This window comes from Epinephelus lanceolatus, chromosome 22 (genome assembly GCF_041903045.1).
Source record: "Epinephelus lanceolatus isolate andai-2023 chromosome 22, ASM4190304v1, whole genome shotgun sequence".
Taxonomy (NCBI): Eukaryota; Metazoa; Chordata; class Actinopteri; order Perciformes; family Serranidae; genus Epinephelus; species Epinephelus lanceolatus.
The window spans coordinates 1,477,695-1,490,629 of record NC_135755.1 but is presented as its reverse complement, the minus strand read 5'-3'; the positions used below and the strand labels follow the sequence as shown (position 1 = coordinate 1,490,629).

The 12,935-nt window shown below is 43.6% G+C and overlaps 1 protein-coding gene across 1 annotated transcript; it reads left to right on the top strand.

The window, feature by feature from the left end:
* The first annotated feature begins 960 nt into the window (after positions 1 to 960).
* Positions 961 to 12,915, top strand: LOC117250787 (fibrinogen alpha chain-like). The gene is made up of 8 exons (XM_078164176.1): positions 961 to 1,113; positions 2,702 to 2,806; positions 2,932 to 3,115; positions 4,539 to 4,684; positions 5,898 to 5,996; positions 10,165 to 10,323; positions 10,484 to 11,099; positions 11,845 to 12,915. The coding sequence occupies exons 1-8, from the start codon at positions 1,066 to 1,068 to the stop codon at positions 12,552 to 12,554; spliced, it is 2,067 nt and encodes a 688-aa protein (XP_078020302.1). The 5' UTR covers positions 961 to 1,065; the 3' UTR covers positions 12,555 to 12,915.
* Positions 12,916 to 12,935: the final 20 nt, after the last annotated feature.

The window sequence follows — 12,935 nt, the reverse complement described above, 5'->3', positions numbered from 1 at the left end:
ATAATAACAGTGTAGAGAAGTAGGATGATAAATATTTAATATTTTATATTATATTTTTTCTGTCCATTTCTGTACAGTTTTTGTTATATATATATTTTTTTCTCTTAATTTTCGTACATTTTCCTTATATTTTATAATACTTTTATTCTTATTAACAAGTTTCTTTATTTATTCTATATTCTATATATTTATTCATATATTTCTATTTATCCTTTTTTTAAAAACAGCAATGTTTTTTATTCTATATTTTTTACATCCTTTTGTAAAAATATTTTTATTTTAAAATTTTTTACTTTTTCCACATTTACATTTTTCTATATTTTTTCTACTTATAAAAATATTTTCTTTAATTTTTCTATCCATTTTTAAAAATGTTCTTCAGTTATAATTTTACCATATTTTTTATTTCTTTATTTTTTTCCTAGCTATTTTTTTAATTCCTTTTCTATATTTTTTTAATATTTATGAAATTTATATTTTTAAATATATTTCTATTTTTCTTTTGATTTTTCAAAATGTATTTTTAAAATGCTTTTCTATATTATTTCTATTTGATTTGTTTTTTCAATATATATTTTATTATTATGTTTTAAAAAGTGTTTGTCCTATTAAAGTTTTTTAAAATGTTTTGCTGTATTTTCTATAGTTTTATTTTTCTTTCTTTTTGCTTATTTATTGTTTCCTGCTTCTGTTTTTGAGTGTTTGATCTTGCAGTCACAGGCCACACTTCATATTCCAGTATCTCCTGCACATGTGCTGATTCATGTACAACTAGCAGTCCCACATCTCCGTCACTGATATGAGTGTGTTTGTCACTGTTTGTTTTGAGAAAACATTCTGCATTAATGCCGGTAAGTCCTGCAGTGACTGATCTGAGCAACAAACAACACCGATCAGTGCGGACAGCACAGGTGACTCAGCTCTGATCTGACCTGACCAAGGTTTCCTGCTGACTCACAGGTTTGTCAGCTTGAACCAGGAGGCTTCAAATAGAGCGTCAGCGCCGTCAGAGAAACATTCAGTGACCAGTCTTCTTCACACAGCGGGAGGACGACAGAAACAAAGATGGAGCGACTCATCTTTCTCAGTTTGATGTTTGTGGCTTCAGCTCTGGTGAGTCTCACATCACAGTTTAATACATTCAAACATTTTTAAAAAACTAAAACACTTCGTTTTTACAATTATTTTTTTTGTGTGCACCTTTTATTTTATTGTTTGATACTCTGACCTGCTCTGTGTTGCCTAATGTCACTGTTTCCTGCCTCGTTAGTTGTGCAGGTTAAACATTTTAACTCTTAGATATCACCATGAAACTTCCCCAGTTAATGACTTATATTAAGACAGTCTTTTTTCTGTTTTACAAGTTTTCTAAAACTTTAAAATATATACTTCATGTCACACTGAAACACCTGAAGGTGTCCGTGGGACGTTTAGTTTCCTCCAGTCTGAGAGAAGACACGGTATGAAATCCAACAAAGCCCCGAATCTGAAAACTGACCAGTGCATGGATGCCTGCAAAACATGCTTTTCACCTCTCGTGTCTTCTGTTAATGAGGAATAATATAACTATCCTGAGGGAGAGTGCTGAGCTGCAGCTGCAGGACAAAGTGGGAAGAGACATAAAAACAGGTGCAGATCCAAAGTATACAGGCCACACCATATATACAATATGTCATGTAGTTTTTTATATGATAGTAATTTTAATAAAAGTAATATATGTGTATAAAATATTATTTTCTCTGTGGCACACAAGCTCATTTCATTATTGTCTGTAGAACATACATCCGGTACTTTTCACCCTAGAACTATAATCATATATTTTTGTTGTTTTCTGAGACATTCAAGTAAGGTGGGCTCAGAAATATGTCCTCTGATTTAGCAGCTGTAGCTGACTCATGACTCACAGCCATTATTATTATTTCATTTTATTTTTGCATATTTATTTTTCATTTTTATTGTTTTATTTTATTTAAATGTTATTTTGGCGTGATAGATCAGTGGTTAAGACTAGCGACGTTGGTGTGGAAGACTGGGGGTTTGACTCCCACACAGGGTGGAGCAACACAAACCTCGTGCCGACCCTTCGGCAGTATATATGTGCGTATGTGTGTGTGAGAAATAGATTTGATTTATTAAATATTTTGATCTTCTTTCATGTATTTTTTTAACCTCTAAACTTCCTCTGTGTCACAAAACAGCCTCGTCTCAGACAAGAATTCACAACTTCAAACTATTAAAAAATGTTAAAAAAGTTGTGAAAAGAACATAATGCTGCATTTACCAGGAATATTTAGTATAAAATAATATCAAAAGTTCTCTCAGTTATTATCATCCGCTCACATTGTTAATCTTTACAGTCTAAGAAAACAAGCAATGTGCTTTTATTCACTTCAACTCAACTTTATTAATATCGCACCTTTTATACGAACATACAGCACAAACGAAAATGTGCAAAACTCTGCAAGTTAAATTTTTTTTTAAAAGTTTAATATGAAAATAAATCAGTAAGTAAAAATCATGTAAAAGTCAAAAATTACATTTGAAAAGCTGAACCCATAACGTTATTAATGTTAACGTCAATCTAAAAGACAGGTCTTTTATTTCCTTTTAAAAATACACGTATTACTCAGCATCATCATCATCATCATCATCATCATATTTTTCTGCTCCTGAATCTAAATTAAATGTTTTCTCTCTCCAGAGCAAAGTTGTCGACCCTAGAGGAGCGCGCCCGGTGCAGCCCGCCACCAGAAGCGAAAAATGTGCAACTGAGAAGGAGTGGCCTTTCTGCACCTCTGATAACTGGGTACAACTCACTTCCTGCTCCATCAGCGCTGAGCCTTGTGTTGTTTCTTCATCCTATCACTTCATTTCATCCAGTCAGAGTAGTTGTGAGGGTGTTAAAGTTAAGTGTCTCATGTCCTCCAACAGGGCCCTAAATGCCCGTCGGGCTGCAGGATCCAGGGTCTGATGGACAAAGACGACCACGACTTGCTGAAGAAGATCGAGAAGATCCGCAGCCTCTTGGATCAGAACAAGGCCAACTACCGCAACGCCGACCACAACTCCAAAGAGACCTTCACCATCCTGAGGGAGAGACTCACCATCGACGCTGGTTAGTGTGTGTGTGTGTGTGTGCGTGTGTGTGTGTGTGTTCATGACATGTAGAAATTCATACACAACTTTTAGAAGTTTGATCCCACTGATGGAGTTCATCTGAACTCATTATATTCTCTCTCTTTTCAATGTGTTGCTGAAAATGTTCCTGAAGGACTCAGAGTCAGAAACACTCAGTTGCTCTTTCACATAAACAGAGTCGTCAGTCGAATCAGATTCGCCTGTTCAATACAGATATTCGTTCTAGAGTTTGAACGTTAACGTTATCTCAGAGCCTGATCGGACAACGACGGCTCCACTTGAAGGAATCTGAATCGACTGATGATTCCAGTCTCCATCTTAAACACTTTCCCTGTCAGAGTATGATTTTGAAGTTTCCAGCCACCTCCAGCATTTCTGATCATCAATTTCAATTTCAATTTTATTTATAAAGCCCAATATCACAAATCACAATTTGCCTCACAGGGCTTTACAGCATACGACATCCCTCTGTCCTTATGACCCTCACAGCTGATCAGGAAAAACTCCCCAAAAAAACCCCTTTAACGGGGAAAAAAAAACGGTAGAAACCTCAGGAAGAGCAACTGAGGAGGGATCCCTCTTCCAGGACGGACAGACGTGCAATAGATGTCGTACAGAACAGATCAACATGATAAATTAACAGTAATCCGTATGACACAATCATATTCACTGATCCTTACAGACCCACAGTCCAGTCCATTTTATTTATATAGCACATTTCAAAAGCATGAAGTCACCAAAGTGCTGCACAAAAATACACATAAGCATATACAGAAATACACATAAGCATGTACAGAAATACACATAAGAATATACAGGTCATAGATACAGAAGCGATACAGACAGTACAGCAAGCTCAAGGGATAAAAAGACACAGAGACAGGTTGGTCTACTCAGCTACCAGAATCAAAACCCAAGCAAAACAAGTGGGTCTTGAGATTCTACAGTGGGGGCCATTTTGACATGGGCAGGCAGGAGATTCCATAGCCTAGGGGCAGCTACCGAGAAGGGGCAGTCACTTCTCGTTTTCAAGAGGCTTTTTGGGACCACAAGCCACCAGTTCAGCTCCATCCATGCCTCAATGTCCTTGAGACACTCAAACAGGGGCGTCAGGGAGCAGCTGTTGAGCCTTTTGACTGGCAAGTAAATTTGGGAGTCATCTGCATATAGGTGGTAAGCGACGCCATGTTTCTTTAAGATAAGACCAGGGGGCAGAAGATACAGAGACAACAAAATGGGCCCCAAAATCGAGCCCACAGAATAATTCAAGTTTTATGGTAGATATACTTTTAATGCTCTGTGGTCAGTGTTGATGTAGAACTTCACATCAAGTATCAGTCAGTCTGCCCGCCTGTGCATCATCACCGTGCTCATCTATCCATGCCCGCTCCCTCCACCAGGTCACGACAACAACTACTTCGACCTGGCCCAGAGTCTGCGGCAGAGAATCACAGACATGAAGATCAAGATTGACAGGCAGCTGAGTGTCCTGGCCGCCCTGAAGGATCGAGTCAAAGACCAGGTGGTGGAGATGCAGAGGCTGGAGGTACGGAGGCACAGCAGGGACATGTTCATACTCACGGGTGCGGCGAACGCTCTGGCTGTTTCTGATGAATGACAGGAAGTACTGTAAACGTAAGATAAGAGACAATTTTCCAAGACGCCTCAGAAGTCAAGAAAAAGACTTAAGTTTTTGGGCGAGTTGACAAACTGCCGAACAGAAACAAATGTTGTTACTTTAATTTTACACCTTTTTAAGGAAGTTATTATTTTACCTAAAATCATCACTGCCATAGAGCCAACACTTTAAAGTGCAGATCCTGCTCTGCCTTCGGATAAGGACAAAATGTGTTCTAGAGTATAAACTTAATTTTGACAATTTATAGTTGATTATTTAGAGACCACAACAGGTGGGGATTAAATAGAAATAAACAAATCATTACAATAAACAACTTTATAGTTTAATACAAGAAACTTTATGGAAATAATTCTATAGTATCTCAAAATAAGGAGAAACTCTCTCAGTGGTTTGAGTGAGGCCCCTTTTGAGATTTGAAGTCAATATTTTTAAGGAAGTTTCTTTTTGTTTTTAAACACTAAGTCGTTATTTTGAGACCTTTTCTCATTATTCTTGAGATACAAAATCATTTTGAGAGACGAAGTCATAATTATGAGGAAGTTTCTCATTGTTTCGATATACTAAGTCATTTTTTTAGACAATGTCTTCATTTTGAGACACAAGATCTTTTTAAAAGTTTCTCATAGTTTCTAAGAAACTGTCTTTTCAAAAAGTTTCTAATTTTCTCGGAAAAGTATTGTTATTTGGAGGAAATTGGCTTCTATGCTAGTTAGCTTTAGCAGGAGTTAAGAGGTTTTTTTTCTCCATTATTATTGGATCAATTAATTGTGTAGAATAAAATGTAGTTTTAGCTTCAGCTAAAGTTAGCTGAGGCTACATCACCAGCGAGCGTTCACTTGGTGTCTTCTTCACACAGACAGAGTGACGTTTCTGTGATTTAGCTGTTGTTAGTTAAAGTTAAAAAGCTGTTTCTTCAGAAATGATTCATTTCAAAGGCATAAGATTTTTTATTTAGCAACACAGACGCCAGAGAGTCAGATTCAGGCATGTTTTCTCTTGACTTGAGTAAGTTCACTCCATGCACACAGATGAGACTCATCATTTTATTCACTGTCAGAGATTCTGCAGAGTTGATTTGTGTGACCTCCCTCATTTTCTAATTTTTCGTCTCCTCTGTCAGGTGGATATCGATATTAAGCTCCGCTCCTGCAAAGGATCCTGCCAAAGCTACTCTGAGTACAATGTGGACAAGGACAGCTACGTGGAACTGGACAAACAGGTGAGCTTTGAATTGGCTTTAAACTGGATTTAACACTATTAATTATGAAAGCTTCCACATCTAAATACTGCTGAATGATGTTAAGATCTATTTGGTCTGCAGCCTTTTTACTACAACCACTTCTTGGGGCAGGAGCTGCACATTTCAACCATTTATCCTGTTAAACACCAGCTACTAGCTAACTGTTTCAACTGTGTATCTGTAACCAGCTGCAGCTAGAGCAGCTATGTGACCCGCCAACTGGCCACATGACTCGCCCACCATTCCTACATGTCAGCCGGCGATCAGCTCCCTTCGCCTCTTGGCCTTAAAGCAGAAGCTTTAAAGGAAATGCTAAGTTAGCTGTTAGCTATCAAGTATTAGCTTAAAGGAGAGGTGTTAAGGTAAGGGTAAAGGTTACATCATGTTACCTAATCACAGATAATAAAGTGGATTACTGCAACATTTAGCTGCATATTTGTTCATGACAGCGTTGTGCTGTAACAGCGTTAAAATAAGTGACTTGTCTTTGGGTTTGTCTTGAACCAGCAGTAGGCACGGTGTGTGCCGAGTCATGTACGCTACAAATTGAATGTGTCTGCAGTCATACATAGACTTACATAGACGCCACATTAAGGGCCCGTCCCAATACCCCCCCTTAGCCCTACCTCTTAGCCCTACCCCTACATTTGCGCGTTCCCGCGAGGGATCCCAATTCCTTTGTGCGTGTAGGGGTAGGGGGCATAACGAGGGGTAGTGGGTATGAAACTAGCCCTTCGGAGCGAGGGATTTCAGGTGCTGACTTGCCAGCGAGGGGTAGACGTCGCCATGGCTACCACCGAGCAAGAGACGGGGAAAAAAGTTCATACATAGCTAACGTTACTGTTGTCAGGTTGCTTGTTATCTAGCTAGCTAGCTCGCACTATCTGACGTCTGTCATCTGTCCTGTTCTGCAAAATTGTTGGATTTTTCACATTACGATAACACGCCAGCTAGTATAACTATGCTGCCTCGTAATGTTAGCTGGTTAGCTAGCTAGCAGAAGTCCCCTGTCGTCTGTTGTTCATCAAACGAAGCATGATGAATACAGCAAATGCGATCGGTAGGATGAACTCAACTGGAGACTCCATTGCAGATGCCAGTTGGAAATGTAGATGGTTCACAGCTTCCTGTTTATAATAGGTGCATATGTGTGAACGTAACCGATGCGGTTACGTAGTGAGTGGTGTCCCAATTCCTAGGGAAAGATTTCAACCCCTACCCTTACCTCGTTGCTTCATTTCGAAGGCCAAGGGGTAGGGGTAGTGGCCAAGGGCTAAGGGGTAGTGGCCAAGGGCTAAGGGGTAGTGGCCAAGGGCTAGGAGTAGTGGACAAGGGCTAAGGGGTAGTGGCCAAGGGCTAGGGGTAGTGGACAAGGGCTAAGGGGTAGGACCAAGGGCTAAGGGGTAGTGGACAACGGCTAAGAGGTAGTGGCCAAGGGCTAAGAGGCAAGGCCAAGGGCTAAGGGGTAGTGGCAAAGGGCTAGGGGTAGTGGCCAAGGGCTAAGAGGTAAGACCAAGGGCTAAGGGGTAGTGGCCAAGGGCTAAGAGGTAAGACCAAGGGCTAAGGGGTAGTGGCCAAGGGCTAAGAGGTAAGACCAAGGGCTAAGGGGTAGTGGCCAAGGGCTAAGGGGTAGGGCCAAGGGCTAAGGGGTAGTGGACAAGGGCTAAGGGGTAGTGGCCAAGGGCTAAGGGGTAGTGGCCAAGGGCTAGGAGTAGTGGACAAGGGCTAAGGGGTAGTGGCCAAGGGCTAGAGGTAGTGGACAAGGGCTAAGGGGTAGGACCAAGGGCTAAGGGGTAGTGGCCAACGGCTAAGAGGTAGTGGCCAAGTGCTAAGAGGCAAGGCTAAGGGGTAGTGGCAAAGGGCTAAGGGGTAGTGGCCAAGGGCTAAGAGGTAAGACCAAGGGCTAAGGGGTAGTGGCCAAGGGCTAAGGGGTAGGACCAAGGGCTAAGGGGTAGTGGCCAAGGGCTAAGAGGTAAGACCAAGGGCTTAAGAGGTAGTGGCCAAGGGCTAAGAGGTAAGACCAAGGGCTAAGGGGTAGTGGCCAAGGGCTAAGAGGTAAGACCAAGGGCTAAGGGGTAGTGGCCAAGGGCTAAGAGGTAGTGGACAAGGGCTAGGGGTAGTGGACAAGGGCTAAGAGGTAGTGGACAAGGGCTAGGGGTAGTGGACAAGGGTAGTATGGGTAATATGGGTACGTATGTGTGAACGTAACCAACGCGGTGACGTAGTGAGTGGTGTCCCAATTCCAAGGGAAAGATTTCAACCCCTGCCCCTTGTTGCTTCATTTCGAGGGCCAAGGGGTAGTGGGATTGGGCCTTACTGTGTCAGCCCCTTGCAGTGATGCGTCAGCGGTGCTACCATATTAGGCATATAGGCAAGGCTAAGGGGTAGTGGCAAAGGGCTAAGGGGTAGTGGCCAAGGGCTAAGAGGTAAGACCAAGGGCTAAGGGGTAGTGGCCAAGGGCTAAGGGGTAGTGGCAAAGGGCTAGGGGTAGTGGCCAAGGGCTAAGAGGTAAGACCAAGGGCTAAGGGGTAGTGGCCAAGGGCTAAGAGGTAAGACCAAGGGCTAAGGGGTAGTGGCCAAGGGCTAAGAGGTAAGACCAAGGGCTAAGGGGTAGTGGCCAAGGGCTAAGGGGTAGGGCCAAGGGCTAAGGGGTAGTGGACAAGGGCTAAGGGGTAGTGGCCAAGGGCTAAGGGGTAGTGGCCAAGGGCTAGGAGTAGTGGACAAGGGCTAAGGGGTAGTGGCCAAGGGCTAGGGGTAGTGGACAAGGGCTAAGGGGTAGGACCAAGGGCTAAGGGGTAGTGGACAACGGCTAAGAGGTAGTGGCCAAGTGCTAAGAGGCAAGGCTAAGGGGTAGTGGCAAAGGGCTAAGGGGTAGTGGCCAAGGGCTAAGAGGTAAGACCAAGGGCTAAGGGGTAGTGGCCAAGGGCTAAGGGGTAGGACCAAGGGCTAAGGGGTAGTGGCCAAGGGCTAAGAGGTAAGACCAAGGGCTAAGGGGTAGGACCAAGGGCTAAGGGGTAGTGGACAACGGCTAAGAGGTAGTGGCCAAGTGCTAAGAGGCAAGGCTAAGGGGTAGTGGCAAAGGGCTAAGGGGTAGTGGCCAAGGGCTAATTGGTAAGACCAAGGGCTAAGGGGTAGTGGCCAAGGGCTAAGGGGTAGGACCAAGGGCTAAGGGGTAGTGGCCAAGGGCTAAGAGGTAAGACCAAGGGCTTAAGAGGTAGTGGCCAAGGGCTAAGAGGTAAGACCAAGGGCTAAGGGGTAGTGGCCAAGGGCTAAGAGGTAAGACCAAGGGCTAAGGGGTAGTGGCCAAGGGCTACTTGGAGAGGTCAAGATTAAGGGTTTCTGTCAATCATGAAAGTGAAGATATACAGATGGCGTCAGGCTCTGGAGCCAAACAAAATAATCACAGAAACTTAATTAAGAATTCCTGTAATTAAGTTTCTGTGATTATTTTGTTTGGCTCCAGAGCCTGACGCCATCTTTATATCTTCACTTTCATGATTGACAGAAACCCTTAATCTTACAGACCTTCCTCCAAATGTGCCATATTAAGATTGAGGTAAAAGATGCATTAAGTAAAGTAAAGTAAATAACTTTAAGGGGTAAAAATAAATTAGAAGTTTAGTTTTATCCTTAAAATTAAGACTGTGATTAAAGATTAAGAGATTTGAATGACTTAAGTTAAGCTTATTTATTTTAGGGTATTATCTTATTGCTTTATAAAGTTTGTTCTCCTGATAAAATAATATACATCATTTTTTGTCAGCAAACGTTCAGTCGTATAATTCTGGTTGAAGAGAGCTGTGCCTGCAAAATTCTATATTAAGAAAAGGAGAGACTTAAACGAAGACAGTGACTCAGACAGCCGTATGTCCTCGGGCAGATCAAGATTGGCAAGATATTCTTTAGCTGCACGACATGTCTTGTGTTCTGTCGGCCATCTTGGTTTTCAGAGATTTGTGTTGCACCGACAAGACCTGGCCAGTGGGTGGCAGCGTATGGCATGATGCACAAGGGTCCACTGTAGTGACTTAAATGCAACTACAACATCAAGACTTGTTTTTTAAATAGCTGCCCACTGCAGTGACCACGATGTGACAAATGAGTCCGTTTAGTAAGAAGCCGTTTTCTCTTTCTGTCCATCTCCCAGATTAACCAGCTGGACGCCCAATCAGGTCAGAGAATTGAGTCCGTGGGGTCACTGTCGGTGATGAAGAGCAGACTTCTGAAGGACTCCAGTGTGGAAACTCTCCACAAGTCCAAGGACACCACTGTGGCAGCGCAGCAGAGAGAAGACATGTTCCCTGATGTGAGTGACTCTCTGTGCTGGACTGTGAAGGTTTTACAGGGTCTAGAAATAATTTCCACCAAAGAATTTGCCGTAATTTGTACAAAACAAACATGACGCCATCTTTTCTGGAACGACGCACACATTTGAGTTATAATTCATTCTTGGTTTTCTTTCTCAGGTGAACACACTCCAGTTGATCCTAGAGGAGGAAGGATCCAGCTCATCCCCAGCAACCATCTCCAAGGTCCCAGGTACTTCCCTCTCTTCATCTGCATCCTCATCATCATCCATCCCCTCCTCCTCTTCCGCCTCCTCCTCCTCCTCCTCCTCCTCCTCCTCCTCCTCCTCCACCTCCACGTCATCTAAATCCATCACTGAGCTTGGAGGCAGCGATTTTTCAAGTCTGGGCGGAGTGTCAACAAGCCACATCACCTGCACCAAGAGGACCAGGACGACCACCATCCACACAAAGGATGGGCCGGTGGAAAAGACGGAGGAGGTGATTGAAGGAGGCCCTGAGTGCCAGAGTCTGGCAGACCACTTCACGGGAGGGACTAGCTCCCTCAGCCACACATCATCCTCCTCTTCCTCTTCCACTACTATGACCAAGACCGTCCACTCCGGTGACACCAAGGGAAGCCTCTTGGGAGATACCAAAACTGGGTTCAGGGATCCATTTGGCTCGGACTTCGGCGGTTTCTTGACAGACGCTGCAGATGATGACCTTCCTGATTTCCACGCCCGGAGTTTGACGAACACGCGTACCGAGCGGCACGGCGATTATATAGGAAAAGGTACCCAAACCTCAGACCTGGAGTAAAACGCGCAGAACGGCGCATTCAGCTAGAGAGCAGTCTTTAGCATCAGCTAGCTTGCAAGCTAGCCTTATGTACCAAAATTATGAAGTGAACGCAGTAATTGTCATTGTTGATTGCTAAAACTTAAAGATTTAAAGATTCATTGCGATGTATTTGTCATTTAGGTATTTTGGGTCATTGTGTAATCCAGGAAAGAAGACTATGATGAACGTTTAGGGCTGATTTTGCTTTGTAAACAGGAGGAACTCTTCATCATCCTGCTGATGTTTCAAATGCAGATTCTCAAAAACATATTGGGTTCATTGGGACAAGCGTCAGGAGCACATTTAAAATATCACAAGACTTGTTTCTGCTGGTTGTCAGCGTTTAGGAGCTGCTGATAGAAAGTGGCCTTTTTCGCTTGTTTGAGATTAAAGTTTTTTCGTACGTGTTCCTGACAAATACATATAATAAAGTTAACGTTTAAACAAGTCCAACTTTCCCCAACAGAACTCTGAGGAGCCACAAACCCCCCGAATAACTTTAAAATTCAATCTGCATCGGGATCATCAGCAGGACGGTCCAGACAAAGACTGACATCAGTGGGTTTGGCACAAGTGTCAGCCATGTTGCAGGGAAAGTGACCGTCAGCACTTTTATCACTGCACTAAATTTGAGCCAGCCGAGCCAAAGCCGGTCCAAGCTAACTCGCGGTCTGCGGTGTGCCCCTCTGTGTTCGCAGATTGTGTCCAAGCCCACCAGAACCACCTGAAAGGGGAATCGAACGGCCTGTTTAAGATCAAACCCGGCGGCACGGACTCCACACAGGTGGTGGAGGTGTACTGCCAGCAGGAGGGGCTAATGGGCGGGTGGTTGTTAGTCCAGCAAAGAGAGAGTGGCACGCTCAGCTTCAATCGCACCTGGGCCGAATACCGCAATGGGTTTGGCTTGGTTGACGCGAAGGGAAAGGGGGAGTTTTGGCTAGGCAACCAGAACCTCCACCTGCTGACTAATCAGGGTGAAACCATACTGAAGGTGCAAATGGAGGATTGGGAAGGGGGCGTAGCCAGTGCTGAGTACACAGTCAGGGTTGGCTTGGAGGTGGAGGGGTACCGGCTGCATGTGTCTGGGTACACCGGGGATGCCGGGGACGCTCTGATAATGCCTAACTCTGACATGGCGTCGTACCTGTCCCACAGCGGGATGAAATTCAGCACCTTCGACAAAGACAACGACAAGTGGGAGGAGAGTTGCGCAGAGATGTACGGGGGCGGGTGGTGGTACAACAACTGCCAGTCGGCTAATCTGAATGGGATTTATTATAAAGGCACGTACGACCCGGAGAAAAACACACCGTATGAGATTGAAAATGGAGTCGTGTGGGTGACGTATAAACCGGCCAATTACAGCTTGAAAACTGTTCGGATGTTTATCCGATCGGCTGCTTTTTAATTGGACAAAACATGATCAAATACCCTTTTTTATATGTGTAGTAAAACGAAAATCAAGAGCAAGCGCACACTGAAGCTGGGGTTAGCTAAATATTTGAGGCCAACATGAGAAGGTGCTTTCAGACCTTTAGACTGTTGATCTGTTCGTAAATCATTCTGGGATTTCAAAATCATGTCAAACAGTTTCATCATGTTTACTGGACTTGATTCTTGTCAGCACTTTGTGCAAATGTCGCTGCCCTGTTTCTGTAACCAGTGTTCACGGAATGACCTGATGTTTCCAAAGTGTCCTCCCTGTTGCTCAACTCTGTGGAGCCACGACTGAACTCTGCTCAATCAATAAAGATCCAGTGTTCACTTCAGCTGCTGTGCTTTGTGCTTT